The sequence below is a fragment of the Vigna angularis genome, chromosome 5, assembly GCF_016808095.1.
Source record: "Vigna angularis cultivar LongXiaoDou No.4 chromosome 5, ASM1680809v1, whole genome shotgun sequence".
NCBI lineage: Eukaryota > Viridiplantae > Streptophyta > Magnoliopsida > Fabales > Fabaceae > Vigna > Vigna angularis.
Window position 1 is genome coordinate 38836720 of NC_068974.1, and position 13322 is coordinate 38850041.

The window sequence follows — 13322 nt, forward strand, 5'->3', positions numbered from 1 at the left end:
CCTGAATTGGCTCAAACCTTTTGTTGAGTCTGCCCTAGAACTTGGTGAAAAAAAAATCTTTATAAAATTGGATATGGATGCAGTACTTGGATTTCCTTGTTGAATAGTTTTTAGTTTTCGTTTTAGTCTCTCAACAAGAGAACTATTTTCTATGTTATTCCTTTTAGGTATGTCAGTCTGGACTTGAGTTTAAATTATATAATGTGTTATGTTAGTTTGGATTTGAGTTGGAATTATATAACAGTGTGTAAAGGGTAAATTAACATTGAATGATAAATTACTTATATTTTCAGCTGCACAAATAAACATTAGAACATCCAAGAATAATTTATGCACTAAAAGTCACTTTTTACGTCTCTTTATTTCCTAAATCCAACAATTCCAATCATCACAAATTCACTTAAAATCAACTATTTAAGCACAATTATCCCATAAAAAATTTGAATTTTAAAGTATAAATGTGGGCATAAATATGCACTCATCAATTACTTTCACCTATTTTATTATAAATTATAAACAAATTAGTTATTATGAATTTAGAATATATCTTACATGTTCAAAATTTGTCACAAATATTAATTATAATATAATTTCAATATTTAAAAATATTTATTCACTTCAAATTTAATTATATGAAAATAACATACTACTTTATACAATTTTAAAATATTTATTACACAAAAAAACCATTCAATAAATTGAAAATATCAATTCAACGAATTCAATAACATTATTTTTTTTTTCAATATAGTTAGTGTTAAATAAATTAAAATAAAATAAAATATGTATTTAAATATATTAGTAGATATTACTGTCATCCTTCAATAGAAAAACAAAGTCGCATGAGTGTTTCATTTTAATTTTTAATTAAATAAAAATAATCATTATCTTAACTTTTTATTCTTTTCAAAACATAAAGAACAACCGATGAAAACCATTTTGTTTTGAATAAAATTCAACAATTAATTCAAATTTGAGCATTATAGGAAAAACACAACTAAAACCAGTTTTTTTTTTCAAAAACAGATAATATTCATTTTACATAATACGTCATCAATAAATTGTATGATATTTTACTCTAATAATATAGTAAAAATAAATCATTTAACTGATTTTTTTAACTATGGCACTAATTATTCTAAAATAGTTAACTATGACACTAATTAAGTATTTATTATGATAACTTGATTTGGTTTCCCATGGTTATATGTTTGTTTTCTTTATATCATTGCATGAGTTTCTTTCTTGTAGGTGATCAGGAACATGGGAAAGGGTATTGCACTAGACTCATTTTCTGGCTTTCATGAATTCATTAAATGGACGAAGGATATGAACCTTTGATTATTGTCGACTATGATGGACAAAGCTCGATTGGATAATAGGATGGATGACAATTGGATGTCGCTAGTATACAATAACATTCTCGACCACCTGCACTAATCTAATTTAATTGGGTTAAACAAAAATAATATAAAAAATGGCAGAAGATTCATGACATATTTAACGGATTGAGTGGATTATCTTGGAATGACTCAACTAAGCATTTTTATGTTGAAGATGAGCATGATAATGATAAAGTCATAGAGACTTTACATGACAGTTTCCTTTTTGAAACGAGTAAGTTTTATCTATCCAAGTATTTTTTTTTTTGAAGTATTAAATAAATTATGGTCTTCGTGCCTCACTATATGAAATGGAAAGATTCATGGAAAAGTTCTGCTAGTGTTGAAAATATTTCTTGCCATGGCTCAATTTTTGTTGAAGGTTGGCTATATTTTTGGCACATATGTTGTTTCTGATTTGCCCATTACCGTTTTGGATCATTAGCTGAGATATTGGGAAATGTCTGCCTTGTTTCTAATTTGCTGCTCTATTGTAGAAACGAATGTGTTTATACCTTTTTTAAAGGGCATAAGTTGATTTGTAAACAAGGGATTCTGAATTTATGTGTGTACGCATGTATGCCGTGACCTTTGTTCCTTCTTCATTGTCTTTTATGATTGATATAGGAATTGAGAAGTCCAATTAATGTTCTCATTAGTATTAAAATCATTATCTGATTTCATATTATATCATTTACCCCTCTAATTAAATAAATAAATTTCTCCATCTCTTATTATTCGCTTTTGTGGCAATTTCATGATAAATGGGTAAAATAATTAAAGATTATATTTTATAATTTTCAAAATATAGTAATTAATATTGTCTTGAACTTTTAAAATTATAAATAATAGGGAACAAAATTTTACTAAAAACTGATAGTAAATTGCTGGTGAAATCATCCATTTAAACAAAAATTTCCATAAATGAATTCATTAACCGTACCAGTGAACTTTAATATCTGTAAAATGAATTCAAAACGAAATGAGTAGCTCATGATTATGCTAAACCCACTAAAAATACTGACAATAACAAAGGCTAGAAAAATTTATTTTGGATATTCAAGTTCTGCGCTCATATCCAATTCGACATACCCTTCTTTTCTTGTCTCCATCTCTTTTTTCATTATTTCAATGTTTAGACTCATGTCAGAAATCCTATTCCTCAATATATCTTGTTGCTTCTCTAAATCATTCTTTCGGTACTCTAAATCATTCTTTCGGTACTCTAAATCATTCTTTCGGTACTCTAAATCATTCTTTCGGTACTCTAAATCATTCTTTCGGTACTCCAGTATGTTGATATTTGCTTCCATTTCTTTTACCTTGCGAAACTTCTTAACGTGATTTCTCATCTCCACAGCAGAATCAACATATGGCTTGAGCCACTCAAGGTTAAAATTAAAATATTGAAGTTCTCTCCATGCTACTTGTAGATGATGACAGTTATCATCATTCATATCTCTGACTTTATTGGTTTTCAAAAATAGGAGAACTTTACCCAGTGCGTTGAGAGAACCTTGCACAAAATCTCTACTTTTTCCCTGGCGGTTATCAAGGAGAGATGGATGACTTGAACATACTTCGATCAAAAGTGGTATGATTTCTTGATGCAACTCTAGTTGCTCAAGAAAAGTTGTAGCTGAAGTTTTGTCGTATTGAAAATTTGTAGCCATGATGATTCCTGTATGCCAAATGAAAGCTTATAAAAGAATGAGCAAAAGAATCATTACCCAATATCACCGTAAAAACTAAGAAAGAAAAACCCGCTAGACATATTGTTTCAGAAAAACTGTCTCGACCTCTTGGAACACCATCAGAATAGCTATAATATTAATAAATAAACATGTCTATGGAAGATCGAAAGAGACATTTATATTCAAGACTGTAATAAAAGACTGCTGTTAAATGAAATGCAATTAAAAGGAAAAAATAACAGAATATGGATAATGAAAAATACAACATAAATTTCTCATGCTTGCTTCAGAGTGCGTTGAATCCAATAAATACTGCTAATTATTTTATATCAAAATTATAACTATTTCAAGTAAAAAAGAAAAAAGACAAATCATTTAGCAAGGAAACCACTAGATAGAATCTGTCCAAATATTGACAGAATCAATGAACAAAACAGTAGCCTATTATGTAGCCAACAAATTTGCAGATAAGGTGCAACAGAATATCTCATTAGTGAAGTATAAGAATATTCAAAACTATTCAACATTAGCCATTTGACTGACAGAAATCAATCATGTGTTATGAGTAACTAACTATCCTTAGTAGTATAACACAATTTGTAATCAGCCCAGTTTCTAAAACCACACAACTTATTCTAACCACACAACTTCTTTGTCTATATCACTATATCCTGCAAAATTATCAAAACAAAATAAAATTGATTGTATAATACTATGTATCTCACTTGACAGTCACATGTTCAGATTAATAAATTGGTTAAATACAATGTATCTAACTAATGCATGCATAAAGTGGAACTGTGGTATTAAAATTTGAACATTGACCACTTACTGTACCAAAGAATACAATGTATCTAACTAATGCATGCATAACTAACCATATCACCACTTAATGCACCAAAAAATGTGAACATTAATATTGAATATAAAAACTTCTACAGTTGTACAAGACCCGACTTACAAATAACCACATCCGACTAAGAAGATAACCAGTTACTGCAGCTCACTACTCAACTAATGCATGCATACAGTGCAACTGTAATATTAAAATACTACCAACTACACACGCGACTTATGGTGCAGATCAAACTACCATACCACGAACAATACGGAACGTGTAATAATAAAGTGGTTGGTCAGTTTTTCAATTGGATATGCCTTTTATAATCTTCAAATCATTTTTAATCCAAAAATCTGTTATCACTTTACTTTCAATCAAGATGACACTGAACCTAAAGAGATGGGGAACTTTGTGCAAGACACTGTCCTTCTTACAGGGAAGTTTAGTGTGTCGGATTTCGTTTGGTTCTTTAAGAACTGGGACGTTCAGGGGTTCGGGATGAGAGTGAAGGAAATTCGGGATAGGTTTGACACCATGATGAAAAGGGTGATCAAGGAGCATCAAGAGGAAAGAAAGAAGAGAAAGGAAGTGGGAAGACGAAGAGATGATGATCAAATCAAGGATCTACTTCATGTGTTATTGGACATACATGAAGATGAGAACTCGGACATAAAATTGACAAAAAAGAACATAAAGGCCTTCATCTTGGTAAGTCCACTTTCTCTGGCTAAAATTTGGTTGACTTCAATTTGAAGAAATTTGTGGAACATGACAAAACTGATGATGTACTTGTATAAATTTTGCAGGACATATTTATGGCAGCAACAGACACTGCAGACTTGACAATCGTATGGGCTCTGGCTGATCAACCGTCCAGATGTGATGGATAGAGCAAGCCAAGAGATTGATGGTGTGATTGGAAGTGGTACATTAGTAGAAGAATCAGACCTTCTCAACCTTTCTCAACGGAAGTGGTACTCAGTTGTTTGTTAATGTGTGGGCTATTGGTAGGGATCCTAACCACTAGGAGAACCCACTTGAGTTTAGACCAGAGAGGTTTCTTAATCAAGAGGGAAGTGGTAAGAGCCTGTTAGATGTGAGGGGACAATATTTTCATCTGATTCTGTTTGGGAGTGGAAGAAGAGGTTGTCCTGGAACCTCACTGGCTTAGCAGGTTGTACAGACCAACCATGCTCCTATGATTCAGTGCTTTGAATGGAAGGTTAAAGGACAAAATGAGACTGTTGAAATGGAAGACAAACCTGGGTTAATTCAATCAAGGGCTCAAAAATTGCTTTCTGTTCCCTTGCATAGGCTTAATCCTTTTCCTCCCCTGTCATATACTCTTTACCATAAATTTCACATAGCCCATCTACGGTTTTCAAAATGAAAAGGTTTATTCAAAAGTTAACGTTGTTATTGAATTAGAACTAAGATTTCGTTCTTGTTATACAAACCTTTTTTATGTATTGAAGGGTCTCATTGTTTCTAAGGGTCTCATTGTTTCTAAGGGTCTCATTGTCTCATTGAATATAAAAACTTCTACTGTTGTACTAAACTCGATTTACAGATAACCACATAGAACCAACAACATAACCACTTACTGCTACTGTTGTACTAAACTCGATTTACAAATAACCACATAGAACCAACAACATAACCACTTACTGCAGCTCATTGCTAAACTAATGCATGCATAAAGTTTGTTTTAGGAAAATGCTTCGTGGACATGCATTGTTTTAAGAGGGAAACACACTAACACAAATTACATTCAATTTCTGTAAACTTCACACTACCACTGAAATATAATCCAGTGGAATCATGGCTGCTCATAATGTTAATCAATATAACATAAATTATTAAATTAACTTCTCTAAATGAAATTTAAAATTTTAACTATATATATTATAACTATTTCCAATTTATTTTGGGTGAATCTAAATTTTGCATCAGCCAATGTTCTATTGTAAAGCAACCCAAACCCACCTCAGAAGTTCTAAGATGAAAAAATATCAGTCACTTTCTGAAGCTCCCCAATTTTTAACGAAATGGAACCCGTATTACGCCTCAATTTACACCTAAGCCCTTCTTCCTTAGGGTCAAAATCAAACTCAAAAGTCTCAACCTTTTTACTAGTGTGCTTCCTGTCGCACCACACATAAAGCTCCTACAGAAAAGTCTCAAAGAGTGCTAATAAAACACGTCACCAGCAAAGCAACCCCACCTCCAACATATAACACATCACCAACAAAGCAACCCCACCTCCCGTCATAGCGACAAAAACTACACAGGCTAAAATAGAAAAAAAATCAAAACCCCGTACCTCAAACCTGAAGACGACAGACGCGACACAAATCGATACACCAACCGAATCCTCCACAACAAACCACTGAATCGCCTGAATAACGTCCACAACAAACCACTGAAGCGCCTCAAATAAGGAAATGGGAAGCATACAAGAGTGATGGAAATCGGGTTTTGAAAGAAAACCTAAATGAGGATTTCAATTGTGAACCCAAACAATAAACAAACCCCCGTAAGTGTTTTTCCACTTTTACCCTCCATCACTTTGCAATTTTTTTTAAAACGACTTTACTTTGATAAAAAGTTATATTTCGATAACTTTTAGAAATCGTGTGTTGTAAGATTTCTCATTTTCATTAAAAAGGCTAGTAAACTTAACAAATTCAATGAATTGGTTCAAAGTTTCTTCAAACCGGTTAATGAAATTTTTTATAATGAATGTTTAAAAAATAAATTATATTTTTCCTTCAAAATAAAGAATAAAGTATTTGTCATTTTCTTTTCTTTTTAAAAAAAAAAACTTGTTACTTTTAAACAATACTATTGTGTATTGTTAAACTATAAACATAAATATTATTATATTAATTTTATGTGGGTGTTGACTGTTAAAATCTTATAAAATATACTTTTTATATATTTTCCCTTAAAAATTAAAAATTTAACGTATTTGTAATTTTCTTTCAAGAAGCTTGTTAAAAACTAAATTTAAATATTATGATGTATTTATCTTTTGTGTATTTTGAATATTAACAAATTCTAAATAATTTTATATTTTCGTTATTAGTATTGTTAAATTATGATTTTATCTTTTTCAATGTTATCTATACTATTTAATTATTTGTATTATTTTATTGATGTGCATTCAGTTGATTCAATAAACTTTAAAAGGATTGTCTAGTTTAGAAAATGTAAATAAATATGCACACATTTGTTACAGTAATTGTAATCAGCAACCCTGAAAAGAAGAAGAAATATCGCGAGAGGAAGAAATTGATGAAAAAGTTTTTCAGAAAGAACCTAGTTTAAGTTATATTTAAGTTTATTGACTTAACTTTTTAAACTTTTTTTCCTAGACAAAAAATATAAGCTATTTTTAAAGTATTTTATTCAACTTATCTTTTAAGTAAAAGATTGGGTCAAACAAAAGTACCAATGTTTGAAATTATTTAAAAACTACCAATGTGGTGTATCTGGATGGTAGTGGGCTTAAAACCCTTAGGTAAGTTCTTAAATTTTAATTTTGTGGATAGAAAAAAATGGATTTGGGAGAAAAGATATCTCTAGGATAAATTTGTGTAATGAACAAACTCATTCAATGTATATTGTTAGACTCGTTTAATGTGTCTTATAGACTTGTTTGATTGGTAATGAACATACTCGCTTAATGTGTATTCTTAGACTCATCTTATCAATATATGCAATGACTCGTATAATATTTTTTTAGTATACTCATCCAATTCGTATATGAACAAACTCTTCTAATCTATATTGTTAAACCTGTGTAATGTTTCTTCATACTCGTCTAATTCATGTATGAACATACTCATCTAATGTCTATTGCAAAATCTATCTAATTGGTGAACGAACAAACTTGACTAATGTGTATTAATAGACTCGTCTAATTTGTGTGTCAAAAACTTGTCTAATGTATATTGTTAGAGTTATTTAATTAATATATGAATGATTCGTCTAATGTGTAAGGTTAGACTCCTTTAATTAATATATCAACAAGCTCGTCTAATTTTTTTGCTTTGTCCATCTAATCAATGTAATCCTACACTTCTCTAATAATTTTTATTATACTTGTCTAATCAATGTATGAATTAACTTGTCTAATTATTCTATGAACATTCTCATGTAATTTTTTTGTTACATTATTCTAATCGATATATGGAAAGGCTCGCCTGGTATGTATTGCTAGACTAATTTAATCATTACGTCAACAAACTTGCCTAATATATATTGTTATATTTGTTTAATCAATACACAGACACATTCGTATAATGTGTATTGTCATACTCATATACTATTCATACTCATGTAATGTGTTTTGCAAGACTCATCTAATAAGTGAGAGGACAAACTCGTCTAATGCATTTTAATAACTCATTTAATTTGTGTGTAGACAAACTTATCTAATGTATACCGCTAGACTTGTCCAATTAGTATATAAACATACTTGTTTAGTGTTTGTTGCTAGAGTAGTTTAATTAGTGTATGGATATAGTGGTCTCATCAATGTACGTGCATACTTATTTAATGTGTATTCATACTTATTTAATGTGTATTACAAAATTTGTCTATCAGTGAATGAACAAACTCGTCTAATGTGTATTAATAAACTTATATAATTTGTGTATGGTCAGACATACTTGTGCAATGTATATTGTGAGACTTGTCTTATGTGTTTATGTACAGACTCATATAGTTTTTGTTGTTAGACTTGTTTAATTATTGTATTGACAAATTCATTTGATCAGTATTTAGAGAGTTGTTTAATTAATGTCCAAAATTATTTGTCTAATGTTTTTTGTCGTACTTGTCTAGTGATTGTATGAACAGACTAATGTATAATTTTAAACTTGTTTAATTAGTACATCATGCTTAAACTCGTCTAATCAATTCATGTAATACCTCATGTAATATTTTTTTGCTATACTTATCTAATTAATGTATGTATGAACTTCTTTATTGTGTTTTATTATATTCTTCTAATGATTTTTGTTATACTTGTCCAATAAATATATATGCAAACTCGCATAATGTGTATATTGTTAGACTAATATAATGTTTTTTTGTTATATTTATCTTGTGTGTTGTTAGACTCGTTTAATCAATATACGTCTAATATATATATATATATATATATATATATATATATTTATAGATTTTAGTGAAAACAATATAAATATATAAGTGAAATATTTTAAAATAATATGTTAGTTTTAACTTTTTGTTTCAATCTTACTAAAATTTTAAATTCTACATTTTGAAATTAAAATTAGTAAAAAAATGAATTTAAAGAATATGATTTTGTTTTTATTACAAATATTTAATTTATGATAATTTTTAAAATGAATTAAAAAAATAAAATTAATGAATAAAAAAGTGAAATAACTCCTATAAACATCCAATAAAAAAATATAAATAAAAGAGAAATTAAAGATGTCAAATAAAAAAAACAACTTTTATGACACTTGTTAACAAAATAAATATGGATAATAAAATACATTTTCTAGTTTTTTATTATGTTATTATAGATGTCTAATAATTTTTTATAGATTAATTTTTTAAGTCTATTATGTTATTTGTATCGATTTTATTATTCACTTATTCTTATTTAAGTTAAAATATGAGTAACCCAATTAAGGATATTAAAATATTATCTATATTTACGAAGAAAAATTTGTTTTGAAGTATATATATATATATATATATATATATATATATATATATATATATATATATATATATATATTTCAATTTTATTCTTTAAATAAATTTATTTTTGTTAAATGTTTTAACCATACATGTGATTCTATAATAATAATACACAGCGTACCAAATGATAGAAGAATACTTTGATGGTTAGTTAGGGTAAAAATATTTTAAAGATAAATTAATAAGAAAGTAACAAATAGAATATAAATATTTGTTTGAAATTTAAATTTATTAAATACTAAAAAATACATTTTAAATTAAGAACCTAATACTTATTCAAACTATTTTCTTTGTCACTGTTCTCCATTTAGTTATGCTCTAAACCTTTGTGCAGTGCTTCTCCTTTGGGCCTAAACCCTTTCGGCGGCAGACAACCTTAAACAATGGTAATGTTTCCGTCTCTCTTTTTCTGCGTTTCTCTTTTCTCTTTTCGATTATCGTTTCCGTTATTGTAACTCATCGTATCTTCTTCTTGAATGGAACAGAGGAAGAACAAACATGGGTTCAGGAAACCCTTTGTGATGAAAAAGTTTAAGCAACCGGAAGAGCAACCGACCGTGGATCCTATTACGGGAAAGAAAATCCCCAAAAGTTTTGTCTTTTCACGAGGGAAGATTCCGGCCTCTCTCAAACAGCTTCAGATGGACCTCAGAAAGTTGATGCTCCCATATACTGCTCTCAGCCTTAGGGTAAATTCAATATTCCCTTCTTCTTCTTAACTTTCGTTGTTCATCTTTAGGTTAACATTGTAGAGATTGATGTGAACTTTTCAGGACTGAATTCAAAATTGCTTCTTGTTTTGTATTCCTGCAACTATAAATATAGTGAAACTTATAATTTGTGAAATTGAAAACAAATTTTCCTGTGATTAAATCCTAGACCCGGGGATTAACTGGCATAGGGTTAATACACTTATCAAGCAGTGTTGAGCTGGAGTCGATTTTAATATTTGAAGGTAGAATTTCGTCTACACGGTTTGGACGAAATTGTTTTGTGTGAAGGGTGTATGATTTCCGTCTGGAGTGAGATTGTGTGTCTTACTGTTCAATGTATAAATTTTTGTCTTGGATTTTGCAGGAAAAGAAACGGAATAATTTGAGAGACTTTCTGAATGTTGCTGGACCCATGGGTGTCACGCATTTCTTTATATTGTCAAAAACTGCAAGTTCACCTTACTTGAGGGTTGCAACAACCCCTCAAGGGCCTACTCTTACGTTTAAGATACATGAATATTCATTGGCTGCTGACATTGCTCGATCTCAATTACATCCTAGATGCCCTAAGGATCTTTTCAAAAATTCTGCTTTGGTAAAGTATTCTCTGTACTCACTTGCTATTGAAGTCTTATCAAGTTGAAGACTGATAAGATGGTCAAGACCTCTTTAGTTTGTATGTGTGTTGATAATAATAGTTCTTGCACTGGACATTAACTCGTCTAAAGTCTTTTTAAGTTGATTCGCCTGTTCTTCGCATTTTCATGTATGGTTTAGCTGCTAGTGGTAGACCAGTAGTATTTAAGTAGGGAATATGAAACTTTTTTTCTCTCTTTTTTCTTACACATTCTTAACTGTTGGAGCTAGATGAAACTTTTTGCAGCTGAATGAAACTTTGGTTTTAAAAGATGTAACCAGTTACATAGTAACTATTGATAGTTTAAGTTGCATATCTTTGTTGTTTGTCTAACATTTATGTCTCTGTTTTCTTGTCAGATTGTGCTTTCTGGATTTGTGAGAGGAGATTTACCTCTACAGCTTACAACTAACATGTTTCAGAATATTTTTCCAACAATTGATGTCAAAACTGTGAGTTTATATGCACACACACATCCATGACTTACTTGACACCCAAGTCCTTCATCTCTTACTGTCACGACTTTTTTATTTCAGGTTAAGCTCTCCACTTGCCAAAGAATCTTGTTGCTTAATTATAACAAAGACACTAAGCTCATTGATTTTCGGCATTATTCCATAAGATTACAACCTGTAGGTGTTTCACGCAGATTAAGAAAACTTGTACAGACCCATCAGGTTCCTGATCTAAGGAATCTTCAAGACGTTAGTGATTTTGTCACAAAGTAAGATAATTAATAATCAAGTTTTTATTTTCTTTTATTTTTTATTTTGAATGATGATATGGAAGAAAACCTGTATGATATGATCCTTTTGACCTTTGCATTCTGCTATCTGTACAAAACAATTAGCCAGGTTGTTTCCACTCCCTAATTTAACTTGTGATTTTTAAGGGCTGGCTATGGATCCGAAAGTGAAGCTGACGAGGAAGCAGCAACAATTACTTTGTCTAGTGATCTTGGTAGAGTTAATCGTGCCTCTACAAAAAGTGCTGTCAAATTGCAAGAGGTTGGACCCAGGATGACTCTTCAACTAATTAAAATTGAGAAGGGACTGTGTGCGGGTGAAGTTCTCTTCAGTGAATATGGTACCTCATCCTACACTTCGACCTCAAGTAGATTCTTTTATTATTACTAAAAATTCTATCAAAGCCTCAATTATATTAGCTGTTTAATATTCGCCAAAAGCGTGGTGAATAGTAGTTCATTCGAGCTATTTCATATCTGATTTGAAAGTACCAAATCCAGAAGTACTTTTACTGAAAGCGTTGTGAATAGCAGTTCATTAGACATATTCCCTAGATGCTTATAGATGACATTGTCATTAAAGTTGTCATTTTTGTTACTTTCTGGTATAGTAGACATGGAGATCCTTCTGAAATCAATTGATTATGTACTGTAGAGAAGTCTTTGCTTCTTGAACAACTCTCATGTTAATTTTTTTCTTTTCCTCTTCTCCCTTGATCATTGCTTATCCCCTTAGTCATTTTTCTTCTGATTTGAAGTCTTCAATTGCCTGCATCATTTGTCAATGAACTTGTTCTTTGCACATGCTTCCCACATGACCCTTTTCAGTCTTTACTAACTACTGTTCTTACTCATCCCTATTAGGAAATACTGGAGGCAAAGAAAAAAGTGATGAGATGGAAGGTGAAGAAGATGCAGAAGGCCAGAAAGAAGGAGAACATGCAGAGGATAGTGAAGATGAAGACGAAGATGAAGAACTTGATTAGTCGCATAGTGGTATCAGATGGTGGTGTAACATTCAATTTGTGTTGTAGAATTTTAACACTGCAAAACTGATAGATGCCACTGGAAATTTTTTCACATCGAGTATTCCGGTGGTTGTGGAATACAATTAATGTTCCTGTCAAAATCCATAAATTTAGAGTAATCAAACGATGTTCGTTTTTACTATCAATTTTATTTATAACTTTACTTTCACCACTAGCTTCCATGAGGTTTGATATTTTGGACGCAAATGTGTGGATGGGAGAACATACCAGAATTTCCGTCTGTTTGATTGGGAGTGAAGCCCTTAGATATAATGCTTAAGAGATTCTTGCTTCTGCAATTCTTAAACTATAAATCAATTTACATATAAGGTAAGTAATTGTTTTGGTTTTATTTACAGAACATTCGTCTTAATATTAGTGACGAATCACATGTATCCCTGGTAATTATTTTTTCAGAAGAAAAAGCTAAATAACTCCAGAAATACTGATAAGGTAAAATCTGTACTGCTAAAAATTTACTTTTCAACAGAAACTAATCTCAAACATGATTTCTTTTTATTTTAATTTGATTCGAAA

At 30.3% G+C, this 13322-nt stretch overlaps 2 protein-coding genes and 1 pseudogene across 2 annotated transcripts; 2 read left to right on the plus strand and 1 right to left on the minus strand.

Annotated features, from left to right (window-relative positions):
• Nucleotides 1-2256: 2256 nt before the first annotated feature.
• LOC108338923 (uncharacterized) lies at nt 2257-6462 on the minus strand. Its single transcript, XM_017575998.2, has 2 exons — nt 6241-6462; nt 2257-3063 (listed from the first exon to the last, which is right to left on the minus strand). The coding sequence occupies exon 2, from the start codon at nt 3053-3055 to the stop codon at nt 2429-2431; it is 627 nt and encodes a 208-aa protein (XP_017431487.1). The 5' UTR covers nt 3056-3063; nt 6241-6462; the 3' UTR covers nt 2257-2428.
• On the plus strand, nt 4106-5307 carry LOC108338924 (3,9-dihydroxypterocarpan 6A-monooxygenase-like; annotated as a pseudogene).
• Nucleotides 6463-9926: 3464 nt separating the features above from the next.
• LOC108339529 (peter Pan-like protein) lies at nt 9927-12954 on the plus strand. The gene is made up of 7 exons (XM_017576660.2): nt 9927-10048; nt 10148-10351; nt 10740-10970; nt 11372-11464; nt 11549-11736; nt 11905-12098; nt 12622-12954. Exons 1-7 carry the CDS (start codon nt 10046-10048, stop codon nt 12741-12743), a joined length of 1035 nt encoding a protein of 344 aa, XP_017432149.1. The 5' UTR covers nt 9927-10045; the 3' UTR covers nt 12744-12954.
• The last annotated feature ends 368 nt before the right edge of the window (nt 12955-13322 follow it).

Bases quoted from the DNA above. Each gene is read 5' to 3' on its own strand.
- LOC108338923 (XM_017575998.2), bottom strand. From the start codon at position 3,055: ATGGCTACAAATTTTCAATACGACAAAACTTCAGCTACAACTTTTCTT.
- LOC108339529 (XM_017576660.2), top strand. The intron at 11,737-11,904 runs GTAAGATAATTA...GTGATTTTTAAG, and splicing joins GTTAGTGATTTTGTCACAAA to GGCTGGCTATGGATCCGAAA. The intron at 12,099-12,621 runs GTACCTCATCCT...CATCCCTATTAG, and splicing joins AGTTCTCTTCAGTGAATATG to GAAATACTGGAGGCAAAGAA.